This window comes from Saprolegnia diclina, assembly GCF_000281045.1.
Source record: "Saprolegnia diclina VS20 unplaced genomic scaffold supercont1.108, whole genome shotgun sequence".
Lineage (NCBI taxonomy): Eukaryota > Oomycota > Saprolegniomycetes > Saprolegniales > Saprolegniaceae > Saprolegnia > Saprolegnia diclina.
Genome location: NW_008246175.1, coordinates 127,115 through 147,794, shown reverse-complemented (window position 1 = coordinate 147,794; position 20,680 = coordinate 127,115). Strand labels below are relative to the sequence as shown.

At 60.2% G+C, this 20,680-nt stretch overlaps 6 protein-coding genes across 6 annotated transcripts; 2 read left to right on the top strand and 4 right to left on the bottom strand.

The window, feature by feature from the left end:
- Nucleotides 1–922: 922 nt before the first annotated feature.
- SDRG_15995 (hypothetical protein) lies at nt 923–1,175 on the top strand (the record flags this gene model as incomplete). The annotated part of the gene is made up of 2 exons (XM_008622184.1): nt 923–946; nt 990–1,175. The coding sequence occupies 2 exons, from the start codon at nt 923–925 to the stop codon at nt 1,173–1,175; spliced, it is 210 nt and encodes a 69-aa protein (XP_008620406.1).
- A 248-nt stretch (nt 1,176–1,423) lies between these two features.
- SDRG_15994 (hypothetical protein) lies at nt 1,424–6,567 on the bottom strand. The gene has a single exon (XM_008622183.1). The coding sequence runs from the start codon at nt 6,511–6,513 to the stop codon at nt 1,465–1,467; it is 5,049 nt and encodes a 1,682-aa protein (XP_008620405.1). The 5' UTR covers nt 6,514–6,567; the 3' UTR covers nt 1,424–1,464.
- A 721-nt stretch (nt 6,568–7,288) lies between these two features.
- SDRG_15993 (hypothetical protein) lies at nt 7,289–8,664 on the bottom strand. Its single transcript, XM_008622182.1, has one exon. The coding sequence runs from the start codon at nt 8,649–8,651 to the stop codon at nt 7,389–7,391; it is 1,263 nt and encodes a 420-aa protein (XP_008620404.1). The 5' UTR covers nt 8,652–8,664; the 3' UTR covers nt 7,289–7,388.
- Nucleotides 8,665–9,863: 1,199 nt separating this feature from the next.
- Nucleotides 9,864–11,397, bottom strand: SDRG_15992 (hypothetical protein). The gene is made up of 4 exons (XM_008622181.1): nt 10,773–11,397; nt 10,423–10,725; nt 10,265–10,370; nt 9,864–10,216 (listed from the first exon to the last, which is right to left on the bottom strand). Exons 1-4 carry the CDS (start codon nt 11,315–11,317, stop codon nt 9,947–9,949), a joined length of 1,224 nt encoding a protein of 407 aa, XP_008620403.1. The 5' UTR covers nt 11,318–11,397; the 3' UTR covers nt 9,864–9,946.
- Nucleotides 11,398–11,488: 91 nt separating this feature from the next.
- Nucleotides 11,489–16,088, top strand: SDRG_15991 (hypothetical protein). The gene is made up of 10 exons (XM_008622180.1): nt 11,489–12,871; nt 12,924–13,178; nt 13,225–13,446; nt 13,491–14,240; nt 14,285–15,071; nt 15,125–15,406; nt 15,457–15,527; nt 15,579–15,709; nt 15,755–15,956; nt 16,004–16,088. Exons 1-10 carry the CDS (start codon nt 11,553–11,555, stop codon nt 16,032–16,034), a joined length of 4,050 nt encoding a protein of 1,349 aa, XP_008620402.1. The 5' UTR covers nt 11,489–11,552; the 3' UTR covers nt 16,035–16,088.
- An 836-nt stretch (nt 16,089–16,924) lies between these two features.
- SDRG_15990 (hypothetical protein) lies at nt 16,925–20,303 on the bottom strand. Its single transcript, XM_008622179.1, has 7 exons — nt 19,944–20,303; nt 19,292–19,893; nt 18,668–19,249; nt 18,078–18,622; nt 17,866–18,027; nt 17,445–17,822; nt 16,925–17,392 (listed from the first exon to the last, which is right to left on the bottom strand). The coding sequence occupies exons 1-7, from the start codon at nt 20,252–20,254 to the stop codon at nt 16,991–16,993; spliced, it is 2,982 nt and encodes a 993-aa protein (XP_008620401.1). The 5' UTR covers nt 20,255–20,303; the 3' UTR covers nt 16,925–16,990.
- Nucleotides 20,304–20,680: the final 377 nt, after the last annotated feature.

Sequence of the window (20,680 nt, the reverse complement as noted above, 5' to 3'; positions counted from 1 at the left end):
TGTTCTCGTTCCACTCGTCGTGCCGGTCGCTGCACTTTTCCAAGAGCTCGTTCAGTCCGTACGGTGAGGACAGCAACCTTGGCATTTCCATGTAGTTAGTGAGTGGTGTTGTGGATAAATAAGAGTTGTGTGCATCTTTATTTCAGCGTGTTACGAGTAAGGTGTAGATGGATTATTCACTCCTCCAGATAGAAAGACAAAGGGCCATAAGGAAAATCGAGAAAATCGACCTTGTCCAAAGCAACGCGCCACAAGGCGCCACGAGCAAAGGCAGCGCACAATGGGCGAGGAACGAGCTGGAGGCCACAGCCCGCAGTGTTGCTCGAGAGTTGGGTCCACGCATTGGGCGAAGGAGCGACCGGTAGCTTCCTCGCCGTGTTGGCGCTCGGCGGGCGGTAAGAAGTGTTAACACTCAGCTCTCGTCGTCGTCAAGGTGCCCACGCCCTGGCCTGCTTATTAGAAAGGAAATTTGGGAATGACGTTTATCCGGAATCGCTTATCCGTACTGCTCAGCTGGGGAAGATGGCAATCCGCCCAACCGCATCGCGCCAAATCTGAGATTGGAAATGGGAAAGCCGGAGTGATGGAGATGTTCTGACACTCCTCGCTTGACGCACTGGCCATGCCTCTTCGATGCGTTGGGGATTCCCCCGTCTTCATTGCCTCAAATTGCATATTGCATGTACAGTTGTAATACTAGAGCTCATTTCAACAACACTAGAGCTCATTTCAACAACACATCAACAATCACTATATGTATATCAAGGTATCGACTGCCCACATGTCGTCAGCGAACAGCCACGCGCTCTCTGTTGGGAGTTTTTTTCAAGAGTTTAACCCATGAGTTTTTTTCAAGAGTTACGACTTTCGAGCATATATTATTTATTATATGCTCGAAAGTCGTAACTCTTGAAAAAAACTCATGGGGCACGCACGGCCGTCAGAGGTCATTGCGCGTTTCGATCGCAACGAACGACATGAGCGACCAGACGTCTTGCGGCTGCGACGGAGCCATCACGTGCATCTTGCACACGCCGATGGTTGCCGAGCCCGCTGCGGATGCGGCTGCTTCACTTGCGCCCGTCAACGCCCCCCTCGAGGCTGCGTGGGGTGACGACGACGTCCCGGCCCCGCAAGCGGACCTCTACAACCACGACGTGTGGCATGGCGCGTAGGCCGCGAACGCGTCTTCCATTGTACATCATCGACTCTGAGGCCGTCGCCTAGCGCTCCCGGTCGCCACAAGACGCTCCGTCCACCGCCTCATCGGTCGTCCAGCTCGTCACGCAGGCATTCAATGTCCGCCGAAATACAGACCCCAATCTTGCACTTCCCCGTGACGTTCCAAACATGTAGCGCGGCGCAATGAACGAGCACACGCCATTGATACAATGTCCCTATGGCTGCGTTGCTGGACAAACAATTGACGACGTAGTACCAAGATGGGATGGTGGATTTGAAAGCTTATCGGATCACGATGCAGTCGGTCGGCGCGGTCGCAGACGGGACAATGCGCTGGAGCGACACCTTGGCCGGCGCTAAGCACAGGATGCACACGCGCACTTCCCGCAGCGTCTTGCCGGACCGAATCTTCTTGATCTCGGAGCACTTGTGGCAGCACTCGTCGCCGCAGACGCAGCAGTTGGCCTTCCGGCGCAAAATCGAAAACGACTTGGCGCAGATGACGCAGAGCGGCCCGGCCTTGGAAAAGTGCGTGAGGAGGTTGCACTCGGCGAGGTACCGCGAGAGGATCGCCGTGTTGACGTCGCCGATCGCCGAGACCACCTTGTGCATCCAGAGCCGCGTGTTGGTCGAGACGGCCTTCCGGCCCGAGATGTTTTCATGCAGCACAAACGTAAGCCGGAGGTTCTGGCGCGACACGAGCTCTTCGACGAGGAACCCGCACTGGCGCAAGGCGACGCGAACGGTATTGGAGGCCAGCGGCGCCGGCGGGCACGCTTCCGGTAGATCCAAGCTCTCCCAGATCGAGACGCCGACCGTGCGCTCGACGTCGGTGGGGCACACGGCGCGGTCCCAGACCGTCCCGTACTTGAAGAAGACAAAGTCGCGGTGCGGCAGATGTGGCTTGGCGTTCCGGAGCTCCATCCAGTTGATGCTGAGGCTGTCTTGGCTGCGCGTGTCGCCGTAGAGCACCGACCCGTTGTAAAAGATGCTGCCAAAGATGTCCTCCATCGTCGTCACGAAGCAGTCGGTCACGGGCATCTCGAGGAGCGTCAAGACGTCAGCAACGGCGTAATTCGGTAAAATCAGCGTGCCTTTGACGCTGTACACGCCCTTCTCTTCGGCTTCGTAGAGCTGGACGCCGTTGAGCTCCTTCACCGGCGTCAAGGTCGGCCGGTCCGAGAGCAGATGCGCGACCAGCTCTTGCCCCCGCGCTCGGAGCCCGGCGGCAAACTCGGACGAGATGTGCACGCGCGACGGCCGCTTGTACACCATGGGCGCGTCGTCGGTTCGGCGCGGCGCCCCGGTGCCCGAGTTGGTCATCGACAACGACAGCTGGCTCGTCAACTTCGAGCTCTCGGTGCTCGGCGACCCCATGAGGTCGCGGATCACCGTGGCTTTGAGCGGCCCCGTGTTGACCGCCCCCTGGATGCAGCGGTGGCAGACGCGGATCGGGTCCTTCACAAAGATGAGCCGCTTGGACTCGCAGCACTTGTTGCAGATGAACGTGCCGCAGATGCGACACGCGTGCTTGACGCGCACCAGCGAAAACGCCTTGTAGCAGTGCGGGCACTTGGCCGGCGGCGGCTCGGACGCGTCGACGAGCGGGAGGTGTGAGAGCTGGTAGCCCGCGAACACCGTGTGCAGATCCGAGATCATCGACACCATCGTCGTGAGCCAGTACTTGGTCGTCGACGACACTTGGGGCCGCTGGTGGTGGTTCTCGGAAAGGAAGAACGAGATGCGACACGCTGGCGTGCCACCGTGGATGTCTTGCAGCACAAAGCCCGACCGATGCAAGTTGAGCCGGACAGCGTTGAACGGGACGTCGGGCACGAGCGACCCAAGCGGCGGCGGCGGCGCGACCGACTTGCGCACGAGGCCGTCCACGTCGACGTCAATGCTCTCCCAGACGCTCACGGCGGTCGACCCGAACGTGTGCTGAGCTTGCAACAGAACGTATTCGCGCTGCGGCAAGTGGGCGCGCGCGCTCTGAAAGAGGATCCACAACACCGAGAGGTTGCTGCTGGTAGCGCTCGTCTTGGCGTTGTTGAAGAGCACCTTGCCGTCGACAAAGAGGTGCTGGAAGAGCTCGTCAAACACATAATGCAAATGCTTGGTCGTCGGCATCGAGAGCATTGCGAGGAGGTCATGCGACTGCACCTTGGGGAGCGTGATCGTCGCCTTCATCGTGTACACAGACCCGTCGTCGACTTCAAAGAGCTGGACGCCGTTGGCCGCATCTTTGAGCGGCACGGCGTTCATGTCGGAGCAAAGCTCAGACGCGACTTGCCGCCCGAGCTTCTCCAGCGCTTGGAGGCGGTCCGGCGACAACTGCAGTTGCCGCGGCTGTCGGTTCTCGTGCGCCGAGTTGGTGCGCGACATCGACTTGCCGTTTTCATGCGCCGAGTTGGTCCGAGATAAGGCGCTCGAGGACGACGACGACATGGAGTGCTGCGGCGGCGGCCGGCGCGGCACCGGCACTGGCGACGCGGGCGCCGACGTGGGCAAGCTCGACCGCCGAAGCAGCTGCGTCGTGTGCATGTGGAGGCACCCGTTGCAGACCGAGCACGGCCCTGCAAAGAGCTGGCGCGTCGAGCTGCACCCGAGACAGACAGCATCGCCACAGACAACGCAAAACTGGCGGTTGGTCAGCGTGCGCCCAAACGTTTGCCGGCACGACGCACAGGACGTGGCCATCGGGTCGACGGGCGCCACGGCCACCGGCGCGGCCTGCGTGAGTCGGTGGTCGATGACCGCGTCCGTCCACGCGCGCTCCGTGGCCTTGGCGAGCACGGGCAGCCAGTCGACGGGAAGGCCGTGCTCGAGAACCTCGTCCTTGTCGTCGTCTTCGTGCAAGAGCGGCTGCGACATGACCCACGAGATCTGGACCGCGGGGTTCTCGCCTTGGAGAGCTTCTTCCACGACGTAGCCGCAGTGGTGAAGCCGATGGCGGCGGCGCGGCGCTACGAGCGGGTAGTCGTCGAGTTCGATCGACTCCCACACAACCGCGGTCCGCGTTTCGTCGTCATTGCTCTTGGCGCACTGAATGAAGAGGTACTCGAGGTCGTTCTCGAGCACCATCGCGTGCACTTGGAGCGTGCTCTCGTTCTTGCTCGCGTAGAGCACCTCGCCCTCGACGAGGAGTGGGCCCCAGAGGTGCCGTAATGTGAGCTCAAAGGCCTGCGTCGTCTCCATCGCAAGCACATCGAGGACGTCGGGAATGTTGAGAAAGGGCACGAGAACGACGGCCTTGACAATCAAAAGCTCGGACGTTGTCTGGGCAAAGAGCGCAACACCCCGCGTCTCTTTCACAAACGGCATGGGCTCTGCGACAGCGGCGAGGAGATCGTCGGCGCGCATATGCCCGAGCGACTGCAGGTTCTTGGCCAAGACGGCGTTGAGCGGGAGCGGGTCCGGTAGCGGCGGCGGCGGCGGTACGACCTCACTCTCTTCATGAAGCACTGCGAGCTCGGGGCTCGATGGCGGCGACGGCGGGTTGCGCTGTCGGCAGAGGTCGCATTTGTCGCCAAACGGCAGCACCGAGAGGAGTTTGTGCAAGCGTAAGCTCTCGAGCACTTTATGCAGCTTCAAGCTTCCGACAAAGAACGACACGCGCGTGCCGCGGATGGGCTCGATCACAAAGCCGCACTGGTGCCAGAGCTTGTCGTCCGAGAGGCTCTCCCAGACAACGACGCCCAATCCGTCGGGCAAGAGGTTGATGTATTGCAGCAGCCGCGACCGACCGATTGTCTTGCCCTCGATCTCGACGACCTCGACGCGCTCGTTGCCTTCGCTCGGCGACGAGTAGAGGAGTGCGCCGGCCGTGAAGAGCTCACCAAAGAGATGCAACAAGATGTGGCGGAGGTGGTCCGTCTCGAGAAACGCGAGGCGGTTGAGCACCGCGTGCAGCGGCGTGCCGGGCAGCGTCACGGTCGCCCGTCGAATGGCTTCGTGCGGCGGCCGCGCCTCGTAAAAGAGCACGTCGGGGTGGTGGCTACTTGCGCCAATGTACTCGGTGTCGAGAGACGTGTACGTCACGAGCTCGGACGCGACGGACCGGCCGAGCGTGCGCCAGCGCTCGACGTCGTCGGGGCTACACCGAATGCGCCGAGGTGCATGTCGCTTCTTCTCTTCTTCGGGCTCGGGCTCGATGGGTGGCGGCGCCAGACTGGGTGGCTTGGCCGGCGCCCGCATCGCTAACGTCGCACACCGGTTGCAGACGCGGACGTCGATTGTCGCATTCTTTTGTCGCACCGATCGCGTGTCGACGCACTTGGGGCAAAATGGCTTGGCGCAGACGCAGCACCAGAGCCGCGGCTTGGGTCGCGTCTTGGCGCAGCTCTCGCAGACCGCGTCGTCGGCCGGAAACGACGTCTTGAGCTCCATGAGGGAGAGGTGGTGCGAGACCAGGACATGCGAGAAGCGCGAGAGACACACGAGCATGTTGCTGAGCCAGATCTGCGTCAAATGCGAGACGTCGGACGAGCCATGGAGCTCGGAGAGGAAGATCGAGACGCGGACCGCGTTCCGGGTCAGATCGCGTGCAATCACAAAGCCGGACCGACGAAACTTGTGCCGCTGGACGTGCAACGAGTCGGGCAACGGCGGGCACGAGTCGAGCTCGAGCGACTCCCAGATCTGCACACCGACGCGCTCTTCGCTCGGGTGCGTAAAGACGCCGCGCTTCTTGCCGTTCGGCGATGGCCGCGGCGCGTTCTCAAGCCGCGTGCCGTACTTGAGAAAGACATAGTCGCGGTGCGCAAGCGTGTGCTTGGCGTTCTGAAGCGCCATCCAGTTGATGCTAAGGCTCTCGTCCGGCGCCATTTTAGTCGCGTCAGCGGCGTGGAGCACCGTGCCTTCGAGGAAGAGCGTGCCAAAGAGCTCGCCAAACACATACCGAAATCGATCGGTCGTGGGCACGGCGAGGAAGGCCATGACGTCGGCGACGGACGACGACGGGATGAGCACGCTGCCCTTCATCGTGTAGAGCTGCTGGTCGTCGGCGATCTCGTAGAGCGCGACGCCGTTCGACTCGCGCAGTGGCACGAGGTGGAAGTCGGACAAGAGGCCGAGCGCGCGCGACTGCCCGATGAGGCAGAGCTTGCGCTCCATCTCGTCGTTGACTTGTATCTTGAACTTCTTCTCGACAATGGGAAACATGGACGCCGGCGTCGTCGCGATGCCCGCGAGGATGTGCGGGTTGTGCATCGTCGAGGCGGCGGAAGACGCGGATGTTGACGAAGACGTCGATGGAGGTGTACCAGTTGCACTGGAGCAGTTAGATTGGGCCAAACGAGCAGCTATCTGGTGGCGCAGCAAAGCATCCATCTCTTCCGTAGGCAGAAACGCAGCCGTCGCTCTTGGCGCTGACCACCTCTCTCGATCCGGTCGTGTGCGCTCTCGCATCCGGATGCGGCGTTCGATTGCCTTAGAAAAGTCCTTCGATTTGTATTCGCCGCATTGGATTGGTCAATCGAATGGACCTTTGTACTTTGTAAGCTAAGAAAGGGGTTTCGGCGCTAAAAGTGCAACTTTGGACAGGCGCGCGCCGTGTGTAACCATCGCCAAATGTGTTTGCACTTGGCTTGAGTATGCCCGCTTGAGCGAGCGCTGTGACCAGCCTGGGCAAGCTGCTGCCTTCGTTGATGGCGGAAACGCTCTGCGGCGAGAAGGTCCGCCTGTCTCTCGCCTTGGCACATGCCACCGCCGTGGCCTCGGGCGTCGTCACACTGCGACTTGGTGATGACGCGATGTGCATTGTACGACCGAACCGAGGTGAAGCCGCCTTATCGATGCGCAAGGTCGACGAACGTGCGAGGGAGACGGGTGCCGGCGTGTCCAAGTTAGCGAGTCAACGTGCAGGCTGACAGTACTCGTTGGTTGTAACCGCGCCTGTATGCAAGAACCCTTCGCTCGTGGCGCTGCAGCGATACCTACGCTATTACACTCCGCAAGGCTTCCTTCTGGGAGCCAGCCAGTCCAGGTTGTCAACAAACGTCAGCGCCAGCCACTACATATCACTTGTTCGTGCGAGCCAAGCCAGCTCGCTCAACCTCGTCCGCTCGATCTTCCTCGGTCGTCGCAGCGATGTGTACGAGGTCTGTACGCATTATCCTACTACGGTGGAACGCAAGAAGGAGCAGAGCACGCAAACGACGCACTGGAATTTCTATAGACTAATACACGACCGCGAGAATAAGAATTTATCTGACGGCGTCGTAGCGGCCGGCGCGGTGCTTGGAGTACACGACCTGGTGGAGCTGGATCGTGCGCGCGCGGAAGCCGGCGGCGCAGTACTGGAGGTAGAACTCCCACATGCGCACAAAGACGTCGCTCTTGTCGATGTTGCCGGCCTTGAGGTGCTCCTGGAAACGCGTGTTCCAGACCATGAGCGTCTTGTCGTAGTCCGGGCCAATGTTGTGGACGTCCTCGACGACGAGCTTCTTCTCGGCAAACTCGCACATTTGCTTGACGCTCGGGATGAAGCCGTTGGGGAAGATGTACTTGAGGATCCAGAGCTGGTGCGCAGTCTTGGTCGACCGGTTGGACGTGATCGAGTGCACGAGCGAGAGACCGCCCTTCTTGAGGCACCGGTTGATGACCGTGTAGTACTCGTCCATGTTCATGTAGCCGACGGCTTCGAGCATCGCGATCGAGACGACGCGGTCAAACTGCCCCGTCATCTTGCGGTAGTCGCAGTACGTGTACTGCGTGAGGTGGCTCACGCCCTCCTTCTCGGCCTGGAGGCGCGCGCCCTTGAGCTGCTCGTTGGAGATCGTGATGCCGGTCACGTGCACGCCATAGTGCTTGGCGAAGAAGATGCCGAGGCCGCCCCAGCCGCAGCCAATTTCGAGCACGGTCATGCCCGGCTCCATCTTGAGCTTCTTCGCGATCAAATGCAGCTTGTTCTCCTGGGCTTGGTCGAGGTCCGTGTCCGGAAGGTCCTTGAAGTACGCGCACGAATATTGCATCCACGGGTCGAGCCAGAGCTTGTAAAAGTCGTTGCCAATGTCGTAGTGGTGGGCACCGACGATACCAGCGCGCGACGGCGACTGGTAGTTGAAGAGGCGGCCACCGAGCGCGACGAGCTTGGCGTCCCACGACTTGAAGAGCTTGCGCTTCGAGTCGGACGGCAGCAAGAGCAGCTTGGTGAGGAGCTGGTCGAGCGGAATGAGCGACTCCCACTGCTTGGCCATGTACGACTCGCCGATCGCGAGCATGCCCTGGCGCGACCACTCGAGGAAGATCTCGGGGTTGTGCACCGCAATGTCGCGGCCCACGAGGATGTCAGCTTCCTTGAGCATGTCCAAAATGAACGTCTCGGCGCGGCGGACCATGACCGGGTACATGGCCTTGCGGAAGAGGAACGAGCTCACGGCGACGCCGGTGACGACGCCGGCAGCCACCAAGGCGGTCTTCTGGTTGGCGCTGTTCATTGCAAATGGAAAAGTGACGACCATGACCATGGCGATCTCCGAGCCTGTTGAGTAGACGCACAAGTGCCATTTGGTGTCCACGGATTGGCCATAATTGGATCCACGTTTTCGAAATACGCCAAGGCCATTGGTCCATGGAGATATACCTACCCCTACTTCATTTAGGACAAAACAGGACTCTTCAGGGCTCAAGTGAATTCCAGGCAGGTAGAAACACCCAACTTGCAGCAACCTGCGTTCGAGCGCGCCACCATGCAAGCTGAATGAATGTAGCAGATATCGATTTGTTGAGCTTGGGACAAAGTGATGCGAAAGCCGGTGCGATTTCAGGGCTTCCGAGGGCCTCCCGTGAAGGGACATAGTCGGCTCGTATCACATGCAAGGGGGTATACGTCCAGACCGGTAACGAGTCAATGTCTATATGTATGGAATGTCGTCGGGTACGTCGTTTATCTAGCTGACGGCCGTATAGCACCCTTGCGTCATCAAGCAACTGCATCCGCACAATGCGCGATACAATCGGCAACGTTGTGGACGGAAAAGTGGCGTGTGTTTAGAGCATCCGAATTGCGCAGCGCGGGAAAGTCCTATTTAGGCCGAGGATTTCGAGGATGCCTTTCAGTGGATGCAAAGGGGCGTGGCGACTGCACGCCAGCTGGTGCTAAGACGGCTTGTTGCAAACGACCCGCGAAGAGATGGCCCTATACACGGCCCGTGGGCCTTCTGCACAAGATACTAGCTCCATCAGTGTATCGCCATGCACTGCGAGCTCGATGGCGCTGCGCGCGTCCCGTGCTTTGGTGGAAGCCACGGCCATGCACTTGCGGCAGTGCAACACCGTGTTTATGCAAGCCGATGGTGCATGACGTAATCGGATGGTTCGTAAGATACTCCGTTTGCACGCCGACGAGATCTTGCCCATGGACAAAGGCACAACATGAATTCTGCACGCGCAAAGTTTAGTTCAGAGTAGGTTTAGTCTGTGGCTAAGTGCCAAGACCTAGCACCGGCAGTCGTCACGAGTACTCGTTCTACCGGGGGCTCTTCTTGGTCGCAGCCATGGCGACACGAGATGGCTACCGTAGTCATCGAGCAGAACCGGACGCCGCAGAAGTGCTAGCAGCTCGTGTAGTAGCTCTCAGTTTGCATTGTTCGACGCCAACACCTCGGACTCGTATTCCGGTTCCAGCTCGGACAGTTGTCAGCGGTTCGATTCGCTCCAGCACGTACACACCACAGTGATGGACGCCAGAACACTGTCTTTTACAGAGATGTACTGATTAACTCGTTCTCCAGTGCTCGTGGCGCTGGAGCCGCTCGTTCGATCAGTACGGCTTCATCGGCGTCGGCCGATCGAGCCAAATGACAGCGACCGACACGTTGTCGGCTGTCCCGCGGTACAGGGCCTCTTGGATTAAATACGTGGCCATCTGCGCCTTGCGCCGCGCGCGCGACGCTTGGATCATGCTCGTGTCGTTCTGGTACTTTTGCTTCCACTCAAAGAGCTCGATGCTCGTCTCGGCGTGGCTGCCGCTGCGCCACGACTCGCGGCCGCCGACTTCGCCTGCGAGGACGTCCAGCACAAAGGTCACCACCTACGCGCCCTTGTCCATATACTATTCATATTTCCTAAAATCATGTACCTCGGCGCTCGTAAAGACGTCCCAGAGACCGTCCGAGGCGACAATGACAAATTTGTCACCAGGGTCCCGCCGAAAGCACTTGAGCTCCATCTCGGCCGTGACATACCTAGCCATACCAATATGTAAGGAGAGACATACACAAAAGCATCGAGACGCACGGGCGCTGGTCGCGGTCGCCAAAAGCCCGGGCGACCGCCAGGTTGGAGTTGATGCGGTAGGCACCCATGTCGGGCACGGGCTGCCCGCGGGCGTCGCGCAAGCCGTGCCACGCGACGCGGCCGCCCATGCGCTCGACGCGCGCCTGCTCGATCGGGTCGTTCGGTTTGTGGTCGCGCGTGAGAGGAAGCGCCTTGCCGTTGCGACAGAGCACAGCACGGCAATCGCCAACGTTCATGGACCAAATGAGATCGTCCATGAGGAAGACGGCGGTCGCGGTCGAGCCTTGGTATTGCCACTCCTTCCTACGCAGATACTAGTAGTACATAGGGTCGTTGGTAGCGCGGCGTACGTGTAGATGATTTCCTTGTCGAGCTGCGCAAACGAGTCGCGCAGAATGCGCTCGATGGCATCGATCGTGTGGCCGTCGCCGACCTGCAGCTTCTCGGCAATGACCGCGTACAATCGGTCCTTGAGGTACTGGGCGACTTCGGCGCCGCCATGCCCGTCAAAGATGGCGGCGAACCGGTTGTTGGGCGAGATAAAGACCGCGTCCTCCATCGTCGCCCGGTCGCCGCGGACCTCGGCCGAGCTAATGAGCAAATCTAGATCCGATGTCGTGTTGCGCTTCCGGAGCTGGACCAAATGGCCACCAGCGCGCGTCGTACGCCGCTCGAGCGACAGCGGAATCGTCGCGTGCGTCGCCTCCATCGACGCCGTGCTGTACTCGTGCACAAAGCCTAGGAGGACGGCGGCGGCCGCGGCCCGCGACAGCGGCGAGCTTTGCTGCCCAGCGCAGCCCTCGATCGGCGCTGGCGCGAGTCGAAGCATGGGCAGCTTGCTCAGGAGGCCATGGCGCCGGGCGTGGTCCCGGAGCAGGCCCACGACGTGCTGCATGGACGATACGTCGACCAAGATCTTTGTCCCCACGTCGTGTCAACACGCCGAGGGAAACCGGATACGCGTATCCGGCAACGCGTTCGATTGGATAAAAAGATATTAGTATGAGCCAATGAAACGCGCGCCCATAATTTGGCGGGGTTCTGGAAACGAATATTCATTCTCGCAGGATTCCAAAACGGGGCAGTCGGGTGGATTTTAGGGTTCCAATTCCGCGGCAGGACACAGGAGGATGGCGACGGACGAGACGACGACCGCGCCGCTGGTCAAGCCCAAGAGCGCGTACGCCCACTTCCAGAAGCATGCCATGAGCTCGATCCGCTCCGAGCTCAACGAGGTCGGTAGCGCCGGTGACGACGCGTCCATTGAGGCCCAGGTCGACGGGGCCGGTGTCGACGTCGGCGTTGTCCAGCGCGAAGTCAGCGCGCGCTGGGCCAACCTGACGCCGGAAGAACGCGAACCGTACTTGGACGCAGCGCGTGCGGACCGTCTTCGCTACGAAGAAGAGTGCTTGGCGCGCGATCGTCAGGTGGAGGAAGAGCGGGCGCGGAAGCGCGAAGAGCGCGACCGCATTGACGGCAAGCGCGAACGCAAACCGACCGCAGCAGAGATCGCGCGCGAGAAGAAGCGCCCGGCCAAACCGCTCACGGACGAGCAAGTCGAGTCGAAGCGCGCGCGACAGGAGCTCGTGAGCCAAGCCCGTAGTGAACGGGACGCGCTCCGCGCGGAAGAGCAGCGCCAAAAAGACGAACTCGCAGCGAAGAAGGCTGGGTCGGCCTCGGCGCGGCTCCAGTACCTCCTCTCCCAGAGCGATATCTTCAAGCACTTTGGCGTGACGGAGCCGAAGAAGGCAACGACGTCCAAGAAGGCCAAAAAATCCGAGCGGGAAGAGGACGACGAGCTTCTCCACGACAAGCACGATACCGTCCGCCTCACCGTGCAGCCGAGCGTCATCAAGTTTGGCACGATGCGGCAGTACCAGCTCGAAGGGCTCAGCTGGATGGTCAACCTGGCCAACCAAGGCATCAACGGTATCCTTGCCGACGAGATGGGTCTCGGGAAGACGCTCCAGACGATCTCGGTGCTGGGGTACTTTAAGGAGTTCCAGAACATCTCGGGCCCCCACATTGTGCTTGTGCCCAAGTCGACGCTAAGCAACTGGCTCGCCGAGTTTGCGCGCTGGTGCCCGTCGCTCCGTGCGGTCAAGTTTCACGGCGACAAGGACGAGCGCCAGCGCATGATCGACGACGTGCTCTGCCCTGGCACGTCCAACGACGACCGGCGCTTTGACGTGTGCGTCACGACATTTGAAATGTGCTTGAAGGCCAAGACGACGCTGTGCAAGTTTGCGTGGCGGTACCTCATCATTGACGAAGCGCATCGCATCAAGAACGAGTCGTCGCAGTTCTCGACCGTCGTGCGGATGCTTGCAACCGAGCACCGCCTCTTGCTCACGGGCACACCGCTCCAAAACAACCTCCACGAGCTCTGGGCGCTGCTCAACTTTTTGCTGCCCGACGTCTTTAGCTCGTCCGAGCAGTTTGACGAATGGTGCGTCGTCGATTCTAGCAACGAGTTGACGCGAATGCTTGTGCGCATATAGGTTCAACTTGGACACGGAGGACGAAGAAGCCAAGAAGCAGATGATCACGCAGCTGCACCGTATTCTGCGACCCTTCATGCTCCGCCGCTTGAAAGCCGACGTCGAGAAGAGTCTGCCACCCAAGAAGGAAACACTGCTCTTTGTGGGCATGACGCCAATGCAAAAGGCGCTGTACAAGACGCTGCTTTTGCGCGACATGAACACGCTCACGGGCGGCACGACCGCGTCCAAGAGCGCGCTCCAAAACATCGTCATGTAGGATTATACAGTGTAGCATGTCTCTTCATGCTGGAATGGGTAGGCAACTGCGCAAGTGCTGCGGCCACCCGTACCTGTTCGAGGGCCAAGAAGACCGGACGTTGCCGCCGATGGGCGAGCATCTCGTCGACAACTGCGGCAAGATGATCCTCATGGACAAGCTCCTGCGTCGTCTCAAGGAGCGCGGGTCGCGGGTGCTCATCTTTTCTCAAATGACGCGCGTGCTGGACATCATGGAAGACTATTGCCGCATGCGGCAGCACGAGTACGACGTATGTCTGCGTGCGTCGTGCTAACTGGGAGGGTTAGGTACTGCCGCATTGACGGCCAAACGTCGTACGACGAGCGCGAAGCGTCGATCGACGCGTACAACCGTCCGAACTCGTCCAAGTTTATCTTTTTGCTGAGTACGCGCGCGGGCGGTCTCGGCATCAACTTGTACACGGCCGACATTGTCATTTTGTACGACTCGGACTGGAACCCGCAGGCCGATCTGCAGGCGCAGGACCGTGCCCATCGCATTGGCCAAAAGAAGGAGGTCCACGTCTATCGTTTTGTGACGTCCAACTCGGTCGAAGAAAAGATCATTGAGCGCGCGCAACAAAAGCTCAAGCTCGATGCAATGGTCGTGCAGCAAGGTCGGCTCCAGGAGAAGCAGAAGAACCTCTCGAAATCAGACATGCTCGACATGATTCGGTTTGGCGCCGACGAAGTGTTTCGAGCAAACGACGACCAGCAGATCACGGACGACGACATTGACGCGATCTTGGCCAACGGCGAAGCGCGCACGGAAGAGATGAACCAAAAGATGCAAGCGCATGACAAGGGCGACTTGCTCAACTTTAAGCTCGACGGCGGCAACATGCAGGTCGTCGACGGCGTCGACTACTCGAAGGAGAAGGAGCGCCTCGAAGAACTCAAGCGCCTCGCCGACCTCGAGTTTGCCAAGACGCTGGCCGACGGCATGGGCAAGCGCGAGCGCCGCACGGTGCTCAAGACGGACGAGGTGTCGAGCAAGGTCAAGGCGTCCAAGCTCAAGCAGCTCCCCAAGGCGCTTCGGTATGCTTTCTGTTTTGCTCAATTTGTTTCCATGTGCCGAGTAGATTGCCGCGCATGGACGAGTGGCAGTTTTTCCAGCGCCACCGCCTCGTCGAGCTCCACGAAATCGAAGTTGCTGCGTACGAGGCCGCCAAAGCGACGTCCCAAGATGACCTCAAGGAAGCCAACTTTTTGTCGCCTGAGCTCCAAGAAGAGAAGGAGACGCTGCTTCGGGAGGCGTTTGCGGACTGGAACAAGCCCCAGTTTTTCCTCTTTGTCAAGCTCTTGGGGCGGTACGGCCGCGCCAACCTCACGGCGGTCGCGCGCGAGATGAGCAAGCCGCTCGACGAAGTCACGCGGTACGCCGAGACGTTTTGGCGCCGCGGCCCCGAGCTCAACGACTGGGAGAAGCTGCGCAAGTCGATCGAGAAGGGCGAGTCGAAGCTCCTTGAGATCGAGCGCCTCGCCGAGCAGACTGCGCTCAAAGTCAAGCGCTACGAGAACCCGCTCGAGGACCTTGTCATCAACTACCAAGGCAAGGGCGGGAAGCTCTTTACGGAGGAGGAAGACCGACTCTTGCTGTGCCTCGTCAACACGTACGGGTATGGCGCGTGGGACAAGATCAAGCGCGAGATCCACCAAGCGGACGTGTGCACGTTCGACTACTACCTCAAGAGCCGCAGCTCGGCCGAGCTCGGGCGTCGCTGCGACGCGCTCATGCGCATTTGCGAAAAGGACAACTTGGACTTTGAGCAGAAAGAAAAGCGCGATAGCGCGCTCAAGGCCGAGCTCCAGCTGCAACGCAAAGACCTCGCCGAGCGTATCGCGGCGGCCAAGGCCGACCTCAACCGGGTACGTTGCATGCCCAGAGTGTTTTGCGCACAAGCCCATGGTGATCGATGTAGAACCAAGCGCGCGTGGACGAGATGATCATGAAGGAAGCCAAGAAGATGCAGGCCCAGCGTGAGGCGAAGCGCGCCAAGAAAGAGGGCAAGGCGCCGGCTGCGGCCGTGGAAAAGAAGGCGTCGTCGACCGACATGAGCGAGAGCCTCGTGGAAGAGCTTGTGCAGATGATTGCCACGTCGTCGGACAAGGAAGCGTCGACGATCGCGCTCAAGTTTTGCGCCAAGCACGTCAAGTGCCAGCTGAGTTCGATTTTGCAGCAGATTCAGCACATTGCGACGCCGGTACGGTCTTTCTTGCGTCCTGTAGTAAAAAAGGCACTCACTCGGCATAGATTGCCAACGCCAAGGAAGGCCAGCCGTCCTGGGACATCCACATGGACTATTTGAGCTACCTCCCGACCAAGTACATTGCTACAACAAGCGACAATATCGATTCTCAAGCTCCGCAATGTAGGAAGCGGCCAGCGTCGGTGCTGACGTCCGAAGAGCAGCAGGGCGACGCCAAACGCTTGCCCAAGAGCCCGTGGTCGCCAACGGCCATGAAGCAAGCGTCGACACCGACCAACAGCAAAAAGGCCAAGAAAGGTAGCCGAGCTTCTTTGTATTATGATAGATTTCTGATTGATGCAGGCGCGGAGAACAAGAAGCCCGTGAAGAAGCCGCGGAGCGCGTACGTTCTTTTCAGCCTCGCCAAGCGCAACGAAGTGCGTGCGTCAATGCCCGAGGGCACGGGCATCGTGGAGCTCATGTCCAAGCTCACGGACCTCTGGCTCGCCATGACGGACGAGGAGAAGGAGCCGTGGAACGAAGCCCAAGAGACGGACAAATCGAGGTACGATCCAGTTGGCTTGTGCGATGGAGCTGACGCGATGGTGATAGATACGAGCGCGAAATGCGAGAGAACGCGTAGGAGGTCCATATAACGTGCATATGCCACCGAACGTATGTATATTTATGCATCCGAGTTGAATGAGCCCAGTGGGATGCAGTTGTTCGACGGTCGCCAGCGAGTCAGTCCGCGTCGCTCCTGGGTGTCGCCTACTGTTGCCAGTTGACGTGGCTTGCCGACGTTGCAGTGTGAGTCACACACGCGCGCGGCAGCTCCGGTTCAGTTGCCAATTTCCCTCACACGACACAAGACGCAAAACGATGCCCCGCCCGACGCAGCCGACGCGCCCCGTCCGCGTCATGGTGCCCGCCATCAATTTGGATGCGACCAACGACGAAGCGCCCTCCTGTACGGACGTCGACGAGACAATGCTCGGTGTCCACATCGTGGCGATCTCGGCCACGCTTACAACTGCCGCGCCGTCGCCCTAGGCGTTGCGACTAAGTTCTCTGTGTCCGTAGTTAAGTGTTTATACAAACGTTTGATTGGAATCCCGTTGGAGGCAGCAACTGTCAACTGCAGCCGACACTGACAGAGGAATCCGTGGGTCCTCCGTGCCGTGCTCGGACTACTGCTGAGACGCGGCACCTGACTTTGCTCTTGTGTCGAGCTCGCAAAAACTGCCACGTCATCATTATTGGCCAGGCGCATCTCACCTCGACACGCAACATGGCGCCTTGACACTGCAGGGATGAGCGTCCACCGGCGACATCCCGCCACACGCGTGTTGCTGACGAAGTTGAGTTGCTTGCAGCGACCCCGTCTGGCTGTGATGGAGTTCTGCGTCTGTGGGAGTCAGCTCGACCGAGGAAGCTCTCTGAAATCGGTCACCCGAAGCGGTCGCGCGTCGTCTTGTTGCGTCGCAGAGTCACCATTTGGGCTACCACTGCCCAAGTCTCAAGACTAGGAGCCACGCATGGGCGAGTACATTTAGGGACACTAAGAAAACAAAAAGCCTTTGACAAATGTGCTATTAGCTACGGTCGTCGAAGACCCGTGTTTCGAGCCGCCAAAATGCGGCGATCAAGCTCGACGATGACGGGGCTGTCGGCGGCGTACCCGCCTCGCTGCATTAGGTCGTCCTTCTCCCGCTGAAGGCGCGTGACCTCGGGATGCACATCGCGCCCGCTCACCTCTCGGAGCAGATCGAGCTGCTTCTTGATGGCTCGGAGCTCTTCGCGGTCGCCGTCCAAGACAAACCGCTCCTCGCGCGCCCGGTATTTGAGCCGGAGCTTGTCGATTTCACTCGCTTTCTCGTCTTCTTGCTTGCGCTTCTCGCGCTGCAGGAGCAGCGTGAGTCGCTCGACTTGCGCGACGAGCTCCATTTGTGTCGCGTCCGCTTTGGCTTTCTCGAGGTCCATGTCGCGTAGCCGCTTCTCCTACGCTCCATATATACGCGTGACAAGGTTAAACTATCGCATCGGTGCGTACGAGGGACGCAATGGTCGCTTCGCAGCGCACGACTTCTTGCCGAAGGGCATGCTCGGGGCTCTTGCGCAGCTCGGCGCGGACCGTCGTCATGTCTTGCTCCAGCGAGGTGGCGCGCGCTTCGGCCCGTTCGGCCCGACCTTGCATCGCCCGCAATTCGACGTGAAGGCGCTCGAGCTGCGCCTCCATGCTCTGCAGCGTCGCCGACGTCTCTCGCTTCACCCGGCGCTCGTTGGCCTCGGTCTCTTGCTTTTGGAGCTCGCTCTGAAGCCGCGCCGACTCTTCGGCGTGCGCGAGGCGCCGTTCGCGCTGCTCAAGCTCGGCCAATGTCTTGCGCAGCTCGGTCTCGAGAGCCATGTACTCGTGCTGCGCGACGCGCACCTACTGCGACGTGAGTTTCAACGTATCAAGGTAGCAAGACGACCGTTTGGACGCGGTCTTTCTCGCGACTTGCCCACTCGGCTTCCAGCGCTTCCATGCGTCGGTGGTGCGTCGCCTGCAGCTCGCGCTGCTTTTCTGCGAGAACGCGCTTCTCGGCGGCGAGCGTTGCCGCACATGTGCATGCTATTGTCGCGTTTGTTGTATCCTACACCGTTCGATGAGTCATCAGTAGACGCGGCGTGAAGTCTCTCGTACTGGCGTCCTCAAGGCTGGTCCGGGTGCTACTACCCCGACTCGAGTCGTCGGCGATACGTCATCTGTCGCGACCATGGCGTCGTCGTGATGGGTCTGCTGGACAGGCTTGGCTTGCAGAGGCCTGGGCGTCACCACTGGGCGGGGGCTCGCAAGGGGCGGGGGGTACACTGGCGCGATCGGGTACTTGTCTTGCAGTGTGGCCACAACGTGCAAGGTGGCTGCGGCCGTGTCCGAGCCGGGGCGCACGGCCGGTACGTAGACTTCGCAGTACGTAAAGGTTGTGACGCTTTGTGGCGCGCCGTCGTGGGCGTGGTCGGTATCTTCTGCAAGAAGCTCGCCACAGAGGTCGCAGCGCTGGCTCTGCTTGAGCATACCGAGGTACGCGAGGCTGAGCGTAGCGACCGCGATGCTCTCGTGGGCGGTCGTCTCGAGATGCAGCTGCCACGGCCGTTGGAGCTGCGATGCTTGCACGTGGCAAAACACCGTCTTGGCCGCCTCGACGTCGACGTCTTCTTTTGCGCGAAGTGAGATGCGAGATGTCGACACTACGTTTGAGATTGAGATTGAGATTGTAGGCAAGGAGTACGCACAGCGAGGGCCGCTCTTGGTCTCGACGAGGGAAGGTTCGAACGCAACGTGCACCGGGGTACTGGTCGTGTCCCAGTGACTCGTGGCTTTGATCGAGAGAATTTGGAGCACGAGCACGAGTGGGGACCCGGGGCGCTCGAGGGTTGATGGCGGTGGCACTTCGGAGGTGTAGCTGTAAAAGATGGTACCCACAGCGCGACCGTCGTCTTCGTAAAGCACGGCCGAGTGCACGTCGTGCAATAAGGTCGCGTGCACTTGCACCTCGCCGACAGTGACGGTCACGTCGTCACGGGCCGTAGGCGAGAGCCAAGAGAGCCCGTCCGTCCACATTAGCACCGCATCTCGGTGCTCCGCCACGATCATCGGGGCGCGAAGGCTCTCGTCCGAGCTGGATGTCGTGAGCTCCAGCATACCGCCATCCGTGTCCAGATGCTGGTGATGATGGAGCTCCAAGTAGTCGATGTTGCCGTAAAAAGCACTCCGCAACGGCGTTGGTTCGACCGCGACCGCGACTTCTGGCTCTACGCTGGTCGGAGCTTCGAGCACGAGATCCAGCGCGACGTCCACGACCCCCAATGGCGTGCCTACGCCGTTTTAGCAAAGACTGCGCCAAGAGTTGGCTCTACCTTTGGTCGCGTGGGAGGGCTCAAACGGGTAGCTGCCTTCGGCGTGCGCGGGCAAGTCGAGCTCGGCGAGCGTGCGCAGCGGCATTTCGACACGCCCGAGGATGCGGTCGACCGTGCAGAGGAAGAGAGGCAGGGGCGTCGCCAGCGTGTGCTCGCGCAGGAATCCCAGCGAGCTCTGGAGCCGAAAGACGCCGCGGAGAAGCCCAAAGCTGGCCGACTCGAGCGACGTGAACGCGTCGCTTTGTACGAGGACGTCAAAGAGCGAGTATGCGAGCCAGAAGCCCGCGCTCTTGATGGCGGCGATCTCATTCGGCGACGATTTCTGAAGCAATTTCGTGATCATGGCCGTCATCTCGCGTGCGTTGACCAAGGTGACGGTGAGGAGGAAGACGTCGGTCGCTGTCTCGATTGGTCCGACCACCAGGCACTCGGGAGCCTCGGTCGCCATGGGCTCGGTGGTGGTCACGGCGGTGGCAGGTAAGGCCTGCGGCGTCGATGGTGCAGGCGCCACGCTCGCCTTGGCGAGTTGGCTCTTGACGTACACTTCGCCGTGGTGCTTGGAGTTGAGGATTTTGACCCAGCGCAGCGCCGTGTCGGGTGTCCTAGCAATACAAGTCTCCATGATACCTCTGCCACAACGTTATTAAGGTACCGTAAGTCGAGGAAGAACCAGCCGAGCGTATGAACCTGGGCGCCAATGCCAAAGACGTAGATTTTGAGCGTTGGGCGCATGCTCTTGAGGCGGCGAAAGTCGGTGAGCGAGAGGTGCCACCGCAGCACACCGGCGTCGCCGCGCCAGACGTAGCCGTCAAAGCCCTTGGACGACGACCGCTTGCCGCTGCCGCTGCTCCGGAGGTCGCCGTTGACGGAGCATTGGATGCGCAGCTCCAGCGCCGCCGGGTCAACGGAGGACGCGGCGAACGTCAGGTTCCGCGCTCGGCGCACATGGATCTCGAGCTCCATCGCGTCGGCGATGGCAAGTGCCGATTAAGTGCGCATCGTTAGGTACGGATGAATTCGTACTTTATCGGGGTGATCGGCCAGCTGCGTTCGGTCGCGTTGCTGCAGTACGGCTGTAGCACAGTTTGTTGGCGTGAGACTCTCAGTTGTCGGGCAGCCAACGTGAGTCTCCTAGTTCAATTCACACGCTCCAAGCAGCCATTGTCGCTCATTCCCGAGCTTCTGGTGCCGCTCGAGCCAGCGCTTCGTGCCGACGGTCCTGTGCAGGGCTATGCAAGCGCCATTGAAGGAACTCCTTTCGTAACAAATGACAAGTTGACGTCAAGAATTTTTTTCTTTGGACGTGGCGGAGCGTCGAGCAAGAAGGTCTGCAACGTCCACAGAGGGAAGACCGCGAGTGCGAGTGTCGTTTCCGACCAAGAACACTCC

Bases quoted from the DNA above. Each gene is read 5' to 3' on its own strand.
- SDRG_15990 (XM_008622179.1), bottom strand. From the start codon at position 20,254: ATGGAGCTCGAGATCCATGTGCGCCGAGCGCGGAACCTGACGTTCGCC. The intron at 18,028-18,077 runs GTACGAGAGACT...CGAACGGTGTAG, and splicing joins GACCAGCCTTGAGGACGCCA to GATACAACAAACGCGACAAT. The intron at 17,393-17,444 runs GTACGCACCGAT...TATGGAGCGTAG, and splicing joins AAGCGACCATTGCGTCCCTC to GAGAAGCGGCTACGCGACAT.
- SDRG_15992 (XM_008622181.1), bottom strand. From the start codon at position 11,317: ATGCAGCACGTCGTGGGCCTGCTCCGGGACCACGCCCGGCGCCATGGC. The intron at 10,371-10,422 runs GTGCGTCTCGAT...TGGTATGGCTAG, and splicing joins GGCGACCGCGACCAGCGCCC to GTATGTCACGGCCGAGATGG. The intron at 10,217-10,264 runs GTACATGATTTT...AAGGGCGCGTAG, and splicing joins ACGTCTTTACGAGCGCCGAG to GTGGTGACCTTTGTGCTGGA.
- SDRG_15991 (XM_008622180.1), top strand. From the start codon at position 11,553: ATGGCGACGGACGAGACGACGACCGCGCCGCTGGTCAAGCCCAAGAGC. The intron at 15,710-15,754 runs GTAGCCGAGCTT...TGATTGATGCAG, and splicing joins CAGCAAAAAGGCCAAGAAAG to GCGCGGAGAACAAGAAGCCC. The intron at 15,957-16,003 runs GTACGATCCAGT...CGATGGTGATAG, and splicing joins CAAGAGACGGACAAATCGAG to ATACGAGCGCGAAATGCGAG.
- SDRG_15993 (XM_008622182.1), bottom strand. From the start codon at position 8,651: ATGGTCATGGTCGTCACTTTTCCATTTGCAATGAACAGCGCCAACCAG.
- SDRG_15994 (XM_008622183.1), bottom strand. From the start codon at position 6,513: ATGGATGCTTTGCTGCGCCACCAGATAGCTGCTCGTTTGGCCCAATCT.